This window comes from Pseudopipra pipra, chromosome 23, assembly GCF_036250125.1.
Source record: "Pseudopipra pipra isolate bDixPip1 chromosome 23, bDixPip1.hap1, whole genome shotgun sequence".
NCBI classification, from domain to species: domain Eukaryota; kingdom Metazoa; phylum Chordata; class Aves; order Passeriformes; family Pipridae; genus Pseudopipra; species Pseudopipra pipra.
Genome location: NC_087571.1, coordinates 393,914 through 407,177, shown reverse-complemented (window position 1 = coordinate 407,177; position 13,264 = coordinate 393,914). Strand labels below are relative to the sequence as shown.

Here is a 13,264-nt window from a genome sequence, read left to right as displayed (position 1 = left end):
GGGAAGTAACAGAGCTCTGCTTAGAACAGCTGCTTAATGCTATTAGAAAATTAAGTGGTAATTTATAGAACAGACTCAAGCTGGTTGGGTTGAGATCCCCTTTACTAATTGCTGATCCAGAAAGTAAAACAAGCCTGACAGAAGCAAGCCTCGAACCTCCAATATTTCAGGACTTCAGAACATTTAACTGGCTTTGGATGCTGAACACCTGAATTTCTTGTGCTGAGTTTTATAGCTCTTCACTCTACTGAGCTGTATAAGATTACGCACGGAAATAAAACAAAACAGGAGAGGTGATTTTTATCTTTGGTAAAATGAGATTTTTAACTTGTCAACAATTTCTCCCAGGTTTTAGTGGGAAGAATGAACTCTAGGTACACTGACACCCATTATTTCTTTCAAGTTTCCTTAAGCATTTTCTGGAAGGTAACATAGGAAAAATTCAAGGTAAGGTAGAGAACACAGTGCTTTTCTTTCTACTTATTTGAACTACAATTGACCAAAAGATTAGCGGTAGAACTTACACACTGCAGCTGCATCTACCTGATGGTCGAGTGCTTGACCAGTTTTAAGGAATGTGACACTTCACTAAGGGCTCTGAAGCACAAAACCATCAGGTGCTGAAAGCTTTATTACCAAGGTGGAAGCAAAAACTGCCTGTTCTGCAACAGCGAGGGAAATTGCTCTTTGAAAAAGAGCAGGCAGAACAGTTTTAGACAATCTAGTTATGACTTAAAGAGCCACTATACCCCAGATCTTCCATCACCTCAAATGAAATTCTTCTTCCAGGTCTATGAAAGGTACTACTTTTTAAATTTTTTTAGACCCTTTGCCCAGGCTGTCCATCATAGCAGCTTGTGGGTTTTTTTGGTATACAGACTGAGTATTCTCCAGCTGGAGGAACTGTAGAGAAAACCTTCCGGATGTGTTATTTCCAATACAAGGATTCCAAACAACTCTTTATTTTCCTGTTTGGAAAAGTCTACCAGACAGGGGAGGATGTTTTTCTGCCTGCTCAGATGCTCTTGTCCAACCTGAGACACACTTGAATGAAAAAGAAAGAAATGGTCAGCCTTCCATCCAAGCTCTGCTTTCCCTGACCCTCCAAGCGGACACATAGCAATGGAAATGCTGACTTCACATGCAAATCCCATCGCTGGGACAGTGGTTAGAGGGTAGATTGATCTGAGTATTGATGCAATCAGTCACTCACCATTTTCCTAGCCATGGGCTCAGTCGTTTCAATGCCGCTTTCCCAAAGTCAAAGGATGAAAATGTTGCATAAAGTTCTAACCCTGGGGACTGGTGGTTTTATGTTTCACTGGTTGACTTCAGGCATGGCCCACTGAGGGTTTTTTTTTTAATTCAGGAACACGGCTGTGCACACATCTCAGCTGCAAATATTAACTCTGTCAGGATCTGGCAAGCCCCAGCTGTGGATGAGCCCCATGGAATCTATTCGGATGTCTCCCATCATAACACATCAGCACCCCCGAAAGCTGTGCTGAAATTACAGCCTGATGATGCAACAGCACGAGAGAGCCAGAAACATACCTCACTCTCATATCCTTACTTTGGACATCTTACAACAAAAATAAATCACTGAGAGCCCAAACGAGCTCTTTACCAGACTATGCCTCAATTATGCTGGAGGCTGCCTCTCCCTGCACAATTCCCAGGGAATTACTGGGACTAGTACTACCTGGATTTGTGTTATGAGCCTGGGAACATTCTGAGAATATCTCACTGAGAGATTCTGTATCTGATTGTAGCACCTGTTTGAGGAGGAAAACAGGTCAGGCAAACAGCACGAAATGGATTCGTGGCTGTCAAGGCTCTGTGGCAACTCTAAAGCCTGGACAACAAAGAGAAAGGGAGCAAATTCCGTCATAAAACTACATTAGAGGTTGTCTGTATTTTCATAATTATACCTGTCAATTAAGGGATGTGAATATTAAACCAGAGAGGAAGAAAGAGTAAGAAGAGTTCTCTGCTTTGAGTTGTTCCTCAGGTTAATTCACTACAGAAAGTATCCTAACAAATAGTGCCAAGCACATGATTTTAAGTTGCAAAGGGGACCAACTATCCATTCAAACACAGAAGAGAAAAATGAAAGCACGAAAGTATCTGCAGACAGGAGGCCAAGAGTTTCCATATGCAAACTAAGCCCCAGTTTCATCTTTCTGTGATATGAGCATCTGAAATCTGGCTCGAGTTAAAGATGTTCCCATCCTGATGCACTCCAGCAGACTGTACCACTCCAGCACGTTCAGCCTGTCTGCATCTTTAGTTTGTATTTATATGACATGTAGTGTATTCTGCAGTTTAATGACTATTTTCCCAAATCTTCGTTCGCGAAGCCTAGCCATGAATGACTATTTTAATCCTCTTCATCAGTGAAGAATGCCATCCTGTAGATATAGTCTGTGAGATGGGTGCTGCTCAAGAGATGGAGCTGAAGAGCCACTCCAAAGCGCAGAACTCATTCCAAGGCAAATATTACAAAACAAAAAACCTCTGCTTTGCTCAATTTGGAGTATTTAAAGCTCCACCCGCTGTTATGGCCTGAGAAGCAGCTTAGAGCAGGACAGCAGCATCCTCTTAATAAATGAAGAACTCTAAATCACAAAGCACCTCAAAGTCAACACGAGGGGAAGAGCTGCTCAAAGTTTAGCACATTAAACCCATCTTAGACACTTAATGTTGCTGCCAGCTGTGGCTCAATGTTTGTCACGCCCTCAGTTATAAGATCAAAATCCATGTAAGAATCACAGCCTATTAAATAACAGAAAATCATGAGTAATGCTATCAGCCACTTACATAATGGGGAATAATGATGCAACTTTTAGCAAAAATCTTCAAAAACATGAAGCTCAAAAAGCCAAATTGAAAACAAGGACAGCAAAGCAAATGAAGTAATGTCATCTTTGCTTTTGCTTGGAGCAAAAGGCCATGTAGGGTCTTGGAAAACAGTGCTCCTCATGCCTCAGCTACAGCACAGATGAAATTTGTGGGTGTCTCCATAATATACTTGTCTGGAGCACCCAGTTTAACTGTTTGCACGAGCACAAAGTATGACAGTGGCCATTTCAGACCAGCAATGCTCCTGAAATCCATCAGCATCTCTTACAAAGGGACTACAATGCTGCATTCTGCTGGGGCCCTGCAGTGAAAGGAGGCATTAACATGCTGTAGATGCTCTGGGCAAAGCCTTCCATACGGTTATACTTTGAAAAGTATTCTCCTCATCACACTAATTCCCTTCACTAACGTGAAGCCACTTGCAAAAGCTTGCTCAGTATAATTGAGTGCAACAAATTCACCCAAACCTCGGAATTTCAGCCTCAACTTCAAAATGCCTTTTGTCTGTGCTGCAGATTTTCCATCTAAGCAAATTTGAAAGATTTCCTGCTGTTTAAGAGTCCTGCTACAGGAGGAATCCAGCTCTTCTAGTTCACCTTCCTGGGAGCCAGGATGGTGAGGGAAGGGTGGGCAGGGAGAGAAGGCAAAAGGATGTTGAGGTGATCAGCTGATGGACGTTTATTTATGTCTTTTAACCTGAAGATGAAAGGATTTAAAATGAAGGATTAATAAAAAGCACTATAGATAAAACACAGCACTATGGATTCAAATGCAGATAATAGATTTCAGCTCTTGTGATTAGTGAGTTGTTATTCACAAACTCCAATACACCTTGTACATCCATACCATGAAAATATTAATAAAAACGAGATCATAAGCATGTAGCCAGAAGGAGAGGGACTGAAGTAAGTGCCAAGCTGTGATCCAGCCCTCAAAGCCAGCTGTGGATAACAGGAATACAACAGTGCAAACCCTTCCACTGCATCCAGCCCGTGCTCCATCAGGCCATTCATTTCTGCCTCTGGGATTGGGAAATTGCTTCCGAGAAAGCGGCTGTGCCCCAAACACAACATCCACATACTGACTGGCTTTGTTGCAGGGCAAGTACTGATGCAATTTGAACAAGACAGCATTTATCAGAGGTGACAGGGGCAGGAACACTGTTTTTTTCCCTGTTTTTAAAGCCTCCAGTGAGTCTCCTGTTGTGACACAATGCTCTGTCCCAAGCCCAAGCTTCACACACCCACAGGAGCACCATAACTTCATGTCATGACCCCATCGAGTCTGGCTCTTGCCCTGGTAAGCCACAGCATCACATCCATTCGTGTCCAAAGGCTGAGCTCTAAAACACCAATACCCCGCAAGCACAAAATCCCAATTTTTTGGCCAGCTACCAAGGGAAAAACCTCCTCCACTGCCTGGCATTTCCAGTGCTGAGGCTCCACTGAAAGCCTCTGGAAGTGAAGCGGTTATTGAAACCCTGCAACTCCAACTACTTAGAGGCACTTAAATCTTCCTCCCCGTCCAAACGGAGTTGTGAGCATTCTGCTCCATTCAGGAGTAATAACTGCCTTCCCCGATAACGTGCCCCCTCCCCAGTTCCTCAGCCTCCCTTTTCCTGGCAGGCAGCACATTTCAGGCCACACTCAAGTACTGCCCTATTTCAGAATTTCTCTCTGACCCAGTCTGGTAACGCAGGCTCCATGCTCTGTTGGATCCTGAAACCGTTTCACTCTTCAGGGTTTCCAAAGGCGTTTGTGATCTCGCAGCAACACGACACAAGCATCAAACTCAATTCCTTCAGTGAGAGCTTTGATAAATTATGCAGGGGAAGCCTCCTGTCCAAACACCGATACACTCCCTGGGAACTCCCATCACAGGTTTGAATTAACATTTTGCATTTAATCTTTTGAGAGGAATACTCAGCAGATTAAAGCAAATCTGCCCCTCTCTATTTCAGGCCACAATTACTGTAAGACGACCAGCGACCAACGTCAACCAGAGCTTGGTATTAGTGAATTATCCTAATTCACGCAGATTCCTCAAAGACCAGTTTTGGCAAGTTACTAGTCCTGATATGACTGGGAGAAGATTAAACCCCAGTAAAAAACCCTACTAAACTTAGACCTGGCAATGTGTCATGCCAAATCCAGAACCATATAGAGAATTCGGTGACAGGCTCTATGCTGGAGGGTAGCATAGTGTAAGCAGAGAGCAGCTTCTGTTGTGAATATGGAATCCAAATCTGCTTGGAATCTAACAGGAGTGCATAATATTTATTGTAACAGATGGTATTGCTAAGATTTTTCTTTTTGTTGCTGTCATTTCACACTATGCAATGACATCATAACTAGTGGGATTCATCAACTCAAAATCCAAAAGGAAAGGGACAAAGCTTTTGGCAGGGAGCTGGAGCTAAAAATAACGTAAGAGCCTTTAAAGAAAAGCCCAAAGATTAAAAATGCAAATGTCTGGCTTTTGATTTAAGCATTTCAGTTCTGAAATTAGCATAGGGTAACTCCTGGAAAATACCAAGTAGTTTACTAAACCTCTGTTTCATCTCTGCAACACCATCATTGTCAGATGATTTTTGAGCTTTCCTCAATGGCTGCTTTTAGAGCTTTGAGGCAGCAGGTTAAAGAACCCAGGCACAACATCTGCATGAGAAAATGCAAGCGCCTGCTACAGTAGAGAGTTAACAGAATAATAAAACTCACTCTAATGGAAGAACTGAAGAAACCCAATTCCCTGACCCACACCTCAGAACATCTCAGACATTTGAAAACATATCCTAAGCAGAAAATGTTGGGAGGGAAAGAGACCTGAATGAGTAAGAGAACTTTCAAGGTTAAACACCGCTTTTATTTAAACATGAAGCCATCAGTAAGGAGACAACACTTGGTTACTCTTAAATGGAAATTTTGTTGAGTATCAACCCACAGTCACAGCCAAGTGGAAGCAAGGCCCCAGCCAGCCCTGTGTGCCTGTGCGTGTCTGCCTGTCCCCGTCCTTGACCTGGATCAAAGTACACTTTGCTCTGCTGTAATTTTGTTAGAGAGAAGCTTACTGTATGAAATTACTTAAATGCATCCCTGTCATGGAGCCAGGGCCTGGGATCCGAGTGCTGAGGCATGTTTATCATCCCCTGCACCTCGGCACGACACCACGGATCCGTCACACTGCCAGGAGGGGAACCAGAACACCGCGATGGATGACTTGGGGCCTCACCACAACCAGGAAAGAAGGGGCACCTCCCACCTTCTGTGGGTTTTGTGAGACTTTCTGGGCAGGCAATTTTAATGGCTGGCGATTTTAATGCCCTTCATGCCTGGTGGCTTGACAAACTTGAGCTCAAAGTCATCATTTCATAATGATTTTCTGTTAGTCTCAAAGCACAGCGAAGCCATCCAAGCCTAACTATTATTGATTCGTCTCCTCCATAAGCTTCTCTGAAGCCCACACACTGCATGGAATAACAACTTCAGACCCTGCTTCATCACTGAAGGCCTTGTCTAGCCACAGCAACCTGCCACACTGCTCACCTGAGCAGGAAATCCTGTACTTGAAATAATGCTGAAACTTTCAAAGGTTCAGAAGAGGAATCCCCTGGAAAAGCCCATGCAAAGAAGATTAGACTAAACTCTGTAGGCAGACACTGATCTGCAGGTTGAGAGCTAAGAATTCCCCCAAACCCCTGCTCAAAATGCACAGCCCAATGTAATCACCTTGAGAAAAAAATCAGCAGGGGAAAAAACAGCTCAAGTGAAGGCACTGCCCGCACACCAACACCACAGTGGCCCAGCTGCACCACCTCACGCACCACCAGGCCAGTCTGGCCAGGAGAGATCAAGCCTTGATCTCCAAATCAGATGAATACATACCTATGTACGTTCAGGAACCAGCTCTGCCTGGAACAGACAACAAAAGGCTTTCTGGACCATGCCTCACCCATCAGTCCTCTCCCGCAGGAAACACAGAGCCAACATGTGATTTGACTTCCCATTGTCACCAGTGAAAATGGAAAGTGAAATAAAACATCAAATGCCACGGAGCACAGCAACATTTGACTGTGCACAGTGGTCAAGAGTGATGAGGAGACCACCAAGGACTCAAACCAAAATGAAGGTCTGCAATGTATAAATTTATACATGAGCATGATCACAACAGGAAACACGACAGCAAAAAGTTATAACTCAATTTAATACATATATGGGTTGAACTCTCAAAAATAAGGAACACAGTCATTTCCCCACTGGCTGCGTACAAACCATCCTTGTAATACTTCCAAATGAAGAGCTGTAAGCAGCTTAGCCACGTGCCCTCCTGGTCAGGTGGACCCCTCATTATATAAAGGTTGTGCTCTAGAAAGATTAGTTTAACACCATTTGCAGAACATTGGTGTTTTGATCATTCGTCTACAGTTGAAATTAAAAACTACAAATGCATGCAAGGAGGAAATCTTGCATTTTAAACATCAACTCAAGACTGTGGAGAAAGGATGGGAACTTATGGACATTTAAAAGCCAGGCTAGAAGTGGATTTGACTTTGTCTTCTTTGGTACGTGGGTTTTCCATGTTCTCACATGAGATGGTACAGCTTAGAGAACACACAGGCAGAAATATATATTTAACTCCAACTGAGAAGGCAGATGGGGGTGAAGGTAGTAAATCTAGTGCCGAGCGATTTAAAAATAAAAAGTGTTATCTACACGCTAGATCTCCATGTGAAATGTGTGTATATATATCCCATGTCTGTGTGTTTGTATATATGTATAGATATATCTATCTCCCTCTTACAGCTGCAGAAATTCATAAATTAAAAAGAAGTCAAATCTAACATTAAGAAATTACTCTAAAGAAAAAAAAAACCAACAACCAAATCCAGCCAAATTATTTCTCCTCAAAAGCACTTTTCCTTGTGCACCCCCTGGGGAGTGAGGGTTCACTTCTTTTTTCCCCCTACAGCACCTAATCTGAAGCACCACTTGCACTGTATGAGTAACACTATTAACATGCTAAAGTTGCCTTTACCCTATTGTATCGGATGAGGAGCCATCAGCCCTCCCAAAACAGAAGGAAAAAAGGACGTAATTTAGGTTAATCCACAGTAAAGAGAAACCTAACAATTTACTCCACTTATATGTTCTTTCTTGCTCCTTTGTAACTCACTCTAGTAAACATGCAATAAATAAATAAATATATATATGGAAAAGTTACTCTCAGACTTTGCACAATGTCATCAATCCATTTCCTCTCCCCACAAACCTGAGACTTACTGGTACCTACAGCAAAAAGCTGAAAATATCAAAATGGTGATTACAAAAATTGTATAGTTAATGTACAGGCACAGAGCCCTAAGGACTCCATTTAAGATAATGGCCAGTCTTCGCAAGCGAAGATTTGGGAAAGGTCATAAACCCTTCGAGCCTGCGCAGTGGATTTTTTAGGTGAGACACAGCGTGCGCTGAACTGAGCCCACCCTTTAATCCTGAGGTTCATCTGCCGGGGCCGAGCAAAGCTTGGACAGTGGCAGTGAGGTCCCCAGGACGTAGCTGGATTGCCATACAAGGCTGACGAGCTCCAGCTGCCCGGGGGGCCGGGAATTGAACCCGGGTCGCAGCGGTGCGAGTCCTGCACTCTAACCACTAGACCCCCGGGCAGCTGGAGCTCGTCAGCCTTGTATGGCAATCCAGCTACGTCCTGGGGACCTCACTGCCACTGTCCAAGCTTTGCTCGGCCCCGGCAGATGAACCTCAGGATTAAAGGGTGGGCTCAGTTCAGCGCACGCTGTGTCTCACCTAAAAAATCCACTGCGCAGGCTCGAAGGGTTTATGACCTTTCCCAAATCTTCGCTTGCGAAGACTGGCCATTTAAGATAAGCAGCAGGTAAAACCCGGGGCAGGAGATGCCATTTGCGTATGATAAACTCACTGCAGGTAGAGAAAGCAGAACGTGTCCATCATGGGCGCAAACAACACTTCGGGGGGGAGGGGGGAAAAGGAGCAGTGTCGTGAGTTCAAGTACAGCTCTGAATCAGGAGCCTCCTCAGAAGGGTTTCTAGGCCATTGTGAGTATTTGAAGTGTTCCAATTAAAAGAGAGCATCATCTTAAACTAGCCCCGTGTTTCAGAGGTGCTGACTGCCTGAACTAGAAATCAATGGCACCAAGTTTTACTGCAAGACAGGAGAAGCACAAGAGCAAGAGTCTGAGTGATTATGTCAATTCAGGAAGCCTGAGGAGTTAATGAGCAGAGTCTGAAAGGCCCAAGTGGAGAAACAGAGGGAAAGGCTCTGTGTTCTAACAAGGAATAGCTGGGGATGCTGCATTTCTCTTTTATTTTCAACTGAGGAACGAGGCTCTGGTTTAAGTACATGTGTAGAAGCAGATGCTGCAGTCAAAGTGACTTATGTTTCCAAGACTGAGTCCATACGCCTCCAAAAGACGAACAAACAGGGAAAAGCAGAAGAAGTTTTACAAGCCACATCTAGAGAGAAGCACAAGTGATAGAGAGCACACGGATGGTGCACACAGATCCCTGCACTCTCAGTGCTGGAGGAGTTCAGTGTGTAATTATAATACAGCTAAAGCCACCCACAGAACAGGCTTTGAATAACTCAGGTGATGCAACAACCACATTAACAAAAAAGTCATTCAATCCCTGATAGAGATATTAATGCCTAAATAACAGTGCTGATAATGATTTCACAGGTGAAACAAGGAGAGTTGAAGGCCCCCTCCGAAGAGCAGAGCTTACCTTCCCGTGGCATCCTACAACGCAGCAGAAATTCCAGAGCCTCCCTGCAGTATCAGATTTGCTTTATTTCCACATCTCTGCCTCAGAGATGTGGGGCTCAGAAGAGCCATTGAATATAATCACCTTCATAGGAAAGCATATTTCCTAACCCTGGGAAGAGAAGTTTCAGGAGCTGAAAGCAAACTAAAGGCCACGGGCTCAGGACTGGAATTTTCGTGAGCTGTTTCTACTCAGGACTCAAACACCAAGTGGAAATTTCCCTAGGTGGAGTTCTTTGTTTGATGCAGCAGGCAATTAGAAGTCCCCAAGGTCTGCAGAAACGGCACAAGGCTGATATTTTTGTCGGGGAGAATTTAAGCAATGCAAGATAAAAATAATAACTTGAATTCTGCTGCAAAACACACCCTTGTTTTTTGTCTCACCCCAAATCCTGGTGATTTCAAACAGGCAGGTAACAGATGTAAGCACTGAGGTTTGGAAAAAGACCAAACGCGATTAAAAAAAGCAATATCGAGTCTGCATTGCCTCAGATCTGATTACATGAAAAGGTCAAGTGATAAAAAAGAAACTTTGCATCTCTAAAGGCCTTGAGGGCACAGCAGAAGTAGTTTATCATTGGAATACAGATCAAATTAACATAGATTTATTTTCTTTTTCCACTTGGCATCAGTGTCCTATTTGAGGTTCCTTGGGACTTCACAAGCAAAACAAGCAAAATTCAGGCATACACTAAAGTAAAACATCAATTGCTGGGATCCACAGTTTCTCTAAGCTCTTATATTCCAACTCATTTGGAAGAGAGACTGTCAGAGGTTATCTGCCATCCACACACGAGGATCTGGAAGGGGAGACTGACTGTCACCAGGAACAGCCCGTGGGAATGCCCTTTTCAAGGCTTCAGATACCAAAAATTTAAAAGAAAAAATAAACTGCCACTCCCCTTGCTCTGTACAGGAGAGAAAGAAAAACAAATTGTAGTTGATAAGAAGATTAGCGGGTGTTCCAGGGACAGGGACTGGGAGATAATCGCGAGATAGAAAATCTACCTAATGGGACCGTGCCAATGCAACTCAACTAATAACTGCAGACACTGCTTCCCTTAACTTTCAAACGGCAGCTCGATTATTGAAAAAAATCAATTTCTTGCATATTTTTCTCACATTATCTGATAAAATCCAGTAAGGAAAACCCAAGAACAGTAAGCATTTAGCTTCCTAAATCTTCCTTTCTCTTCTGCATCGAGAAAGATTCTTGAGAAAAGCTCTCTCTCAAGAGCTGCAGTCCCCCACCAGCGAGACAATGGGAGAGGACGCAGCAAAAATAAGGATTAGAATGCCACAGTGCCAGCAGATGAAGGTAGATTCCGTGCCTTCCAAGGATGCAAACTGCATTACCGGAATGGTTTCATTTTAATCCTTTTCCAAAAGGTCAATGCCCCTGTTCTCCGGGGCTGGGGGAGCCGAGCTGAGACACTGCTGGTCTCCCTCTGTGCCAAACCCTGGCACTGGCAAACCCTGGGATCTGCTTCATCACACGGACACCAGGCTTTGGAATAAAACCACAGATAATGTTTTCCGAGCTGGTATCTCGTAGCACATGTCCATAAGCAGTGGATTCCAGAGGGATGTGCATGGCAGCCGAATTTGCCTCGAGTGTAAGGGAGGAAGTGACCTACAGCTGGAGGAGTTTCCAAACAGGTGGAAGGGACTGGATGTGACACCAGCAGCCAGGACAGTCCCCACCATCAAGGCAATGCCAAGGAAGCTGAGCTGGGATGAGCTCCACACCCTCGGAGCAGCTCCACCACCCTTCCTACGAGAGAACCTCCGCACAAGTTCTTCCACAGTTAACAGCATGTTCCCTTGATTTACAGGAATTTAAGACAAGGATTGGTGCAAAGTAGGAGGAATACTGTTCCTCAGTAGCAGTGAAACAAGTAGAAATCACGGACTACACCAACTCCACGCAGCACATATTAAAAATATCCCAAACCAGCTTAGTGCCCGTTAGGAATTATCGCCGGCTCAAGGCTTTGGATTTTTGCACCACACTAAGGTACATGTTCTGCTTAACCAAGCTAGCCAAAATTTACTGTAAACTCTCAAATCAAGCCATTCACAAGCAGCCACAAGCCTGTTCTTTCTCTCTCCCTAAATAATCCAGAACCTACACAAGACAGATGCAGCTGTTTTGCATTTCCAAACAACACCGAGGCTTAGATTATTAAACCCTTATTTACGTGTCTGGAGCTCAGCACGTACTTTGCTCCTTGTTTTGATGCTTCCCTCTAATAAACAGGTTATAGCATCAAGTTTTTAAAATAGCAAGATTTTCCCCTGCTCATCTTGCTGTTCAGAGAGCTGAATTACACGAGTGTTTGGTTTTAGGGACAAAGATGGAATTTCCCCCCTGCAATTACTTTCATATATACAAATGCAGTATATATTTCATATAGACAAAAGTTATATACATATATATTCATATATGTATACGTCTGTTTATATATGTATATGGGTGTGCATATATCTATATACATGTATATAGATATTTATACATATAAGCATCTAAGCCTTTTCTATGTGAAATGCACAACCTTTACACTCGGCTGAAGCATCTCCCCCGAAAGCCAAGGTACCAGTTCCAACCCGAAGATTTACTTAGGATCCATCAACAAACAAATGAATTCGTTTAACCGAGGCTTTTCTCTATGACATTGCCTTTTAACACTCTTCCAGACTCATCTGAAGCTCGCCGCTCCTGCGCCCGTGCCAAGAATGCCGAGGTCACTTCCCAAAAAAAAACCAGCCCCGAGCATCCCGATGAGACGGAGCTCTCGGCCAGGTGAGAGGCCTGAGGGATGCGGCTTTCCCGAGACCACGGGGAAAACGCGAACTCTCCGCCGCGGGAAGGACTCGGGGAGGCCGGACAAGGTGGAGTGGGTTCCACACCCGCCGAGACACCCCGAACCCCGCTTATCTCCCGCCGGCGCAGCAGGTACCCCTAGGGGAGGCCCAGCCGCCCGCACACACGCCCCGACAGCCCGCACACACCTCTATGTATCCGGCGAGCGCGGCCGCGGGCCCGAGGAGCACCAGGAGCAGCAGGAGCGCGGAGCCCATCGCCGCCGCCATCACCCGCCGCCGCCCGAGCGCGACTGCGGCCGCAGCGCCCCCGCGGGGCCCCGCCTCTCCACGCCCCGCCCCCGCACCGACTGACAGCCACGCCAGCCAATCGCCGCGCAGCGCTGCGGAGAGACCCCGCCCACCGAGGTAAATGGAGCCGAGGCCCGCCCCGGCGCCGCTGGTAGCCAATAGGAGGAGGAGAGGAGAGGGCGAGGCTGCCCCGGCAGGAAATGGCGGCCGGGGCTGAGGGGAACCCTGAGGGGAAAGTTCGCGGGCTATGACTGGGCCGCGTCACCGCCGGCACCCCGCCTTTGTCACCCCAGGCTGCCACAGACATTAACCCGAGAAGGCCGTGGGCTGTATGGGGGGTCTGTGGACTGAACACTGCTCAGCACTGCGGTGAGCGAGGGGGCTCTGGGGTAGGAAAAGCCAAGGGAGGCGTTTTCCTCATCTAGAAAGAAAACAACAAGGTTTCCCACTCAAAAAACCAGCTCTACATCCACTCCTGGTTCCTTAAAGCCCTTGA

The 13,264-nt window shown here is 45.3% G+C and overlaps 1 protein-coding gene across 8 annotated transcripts in view; it reads right to left on the bottom strand.

The window, feature by feature from the left end:
• Positions 1–12,819, bottom strand: part of APLP2 (amyloid beta precursor like protein 2) — a 46,492-nt gene extending 33,673 nt beyond the window's left edge. For all 8 annotated transcript variants that reach the window (XM_064634516.1, XM_064634521.1, XM_064634517.1 and 5 more), the window contains exon 1: positions 12,667–12,819. In XM_064634516.1, coding sequence (XP_064490586.1) covers positions 12,667–12,747 — 81 coding nt within the window. In that variant the 5' untranslated portion in view covers positions 12,748–12,819. The remainder of the gene's footprint in view (positions 1–12,666) is intronic.
• Positions 12,820–13,264: the final 445 nt, after the last annotated feature.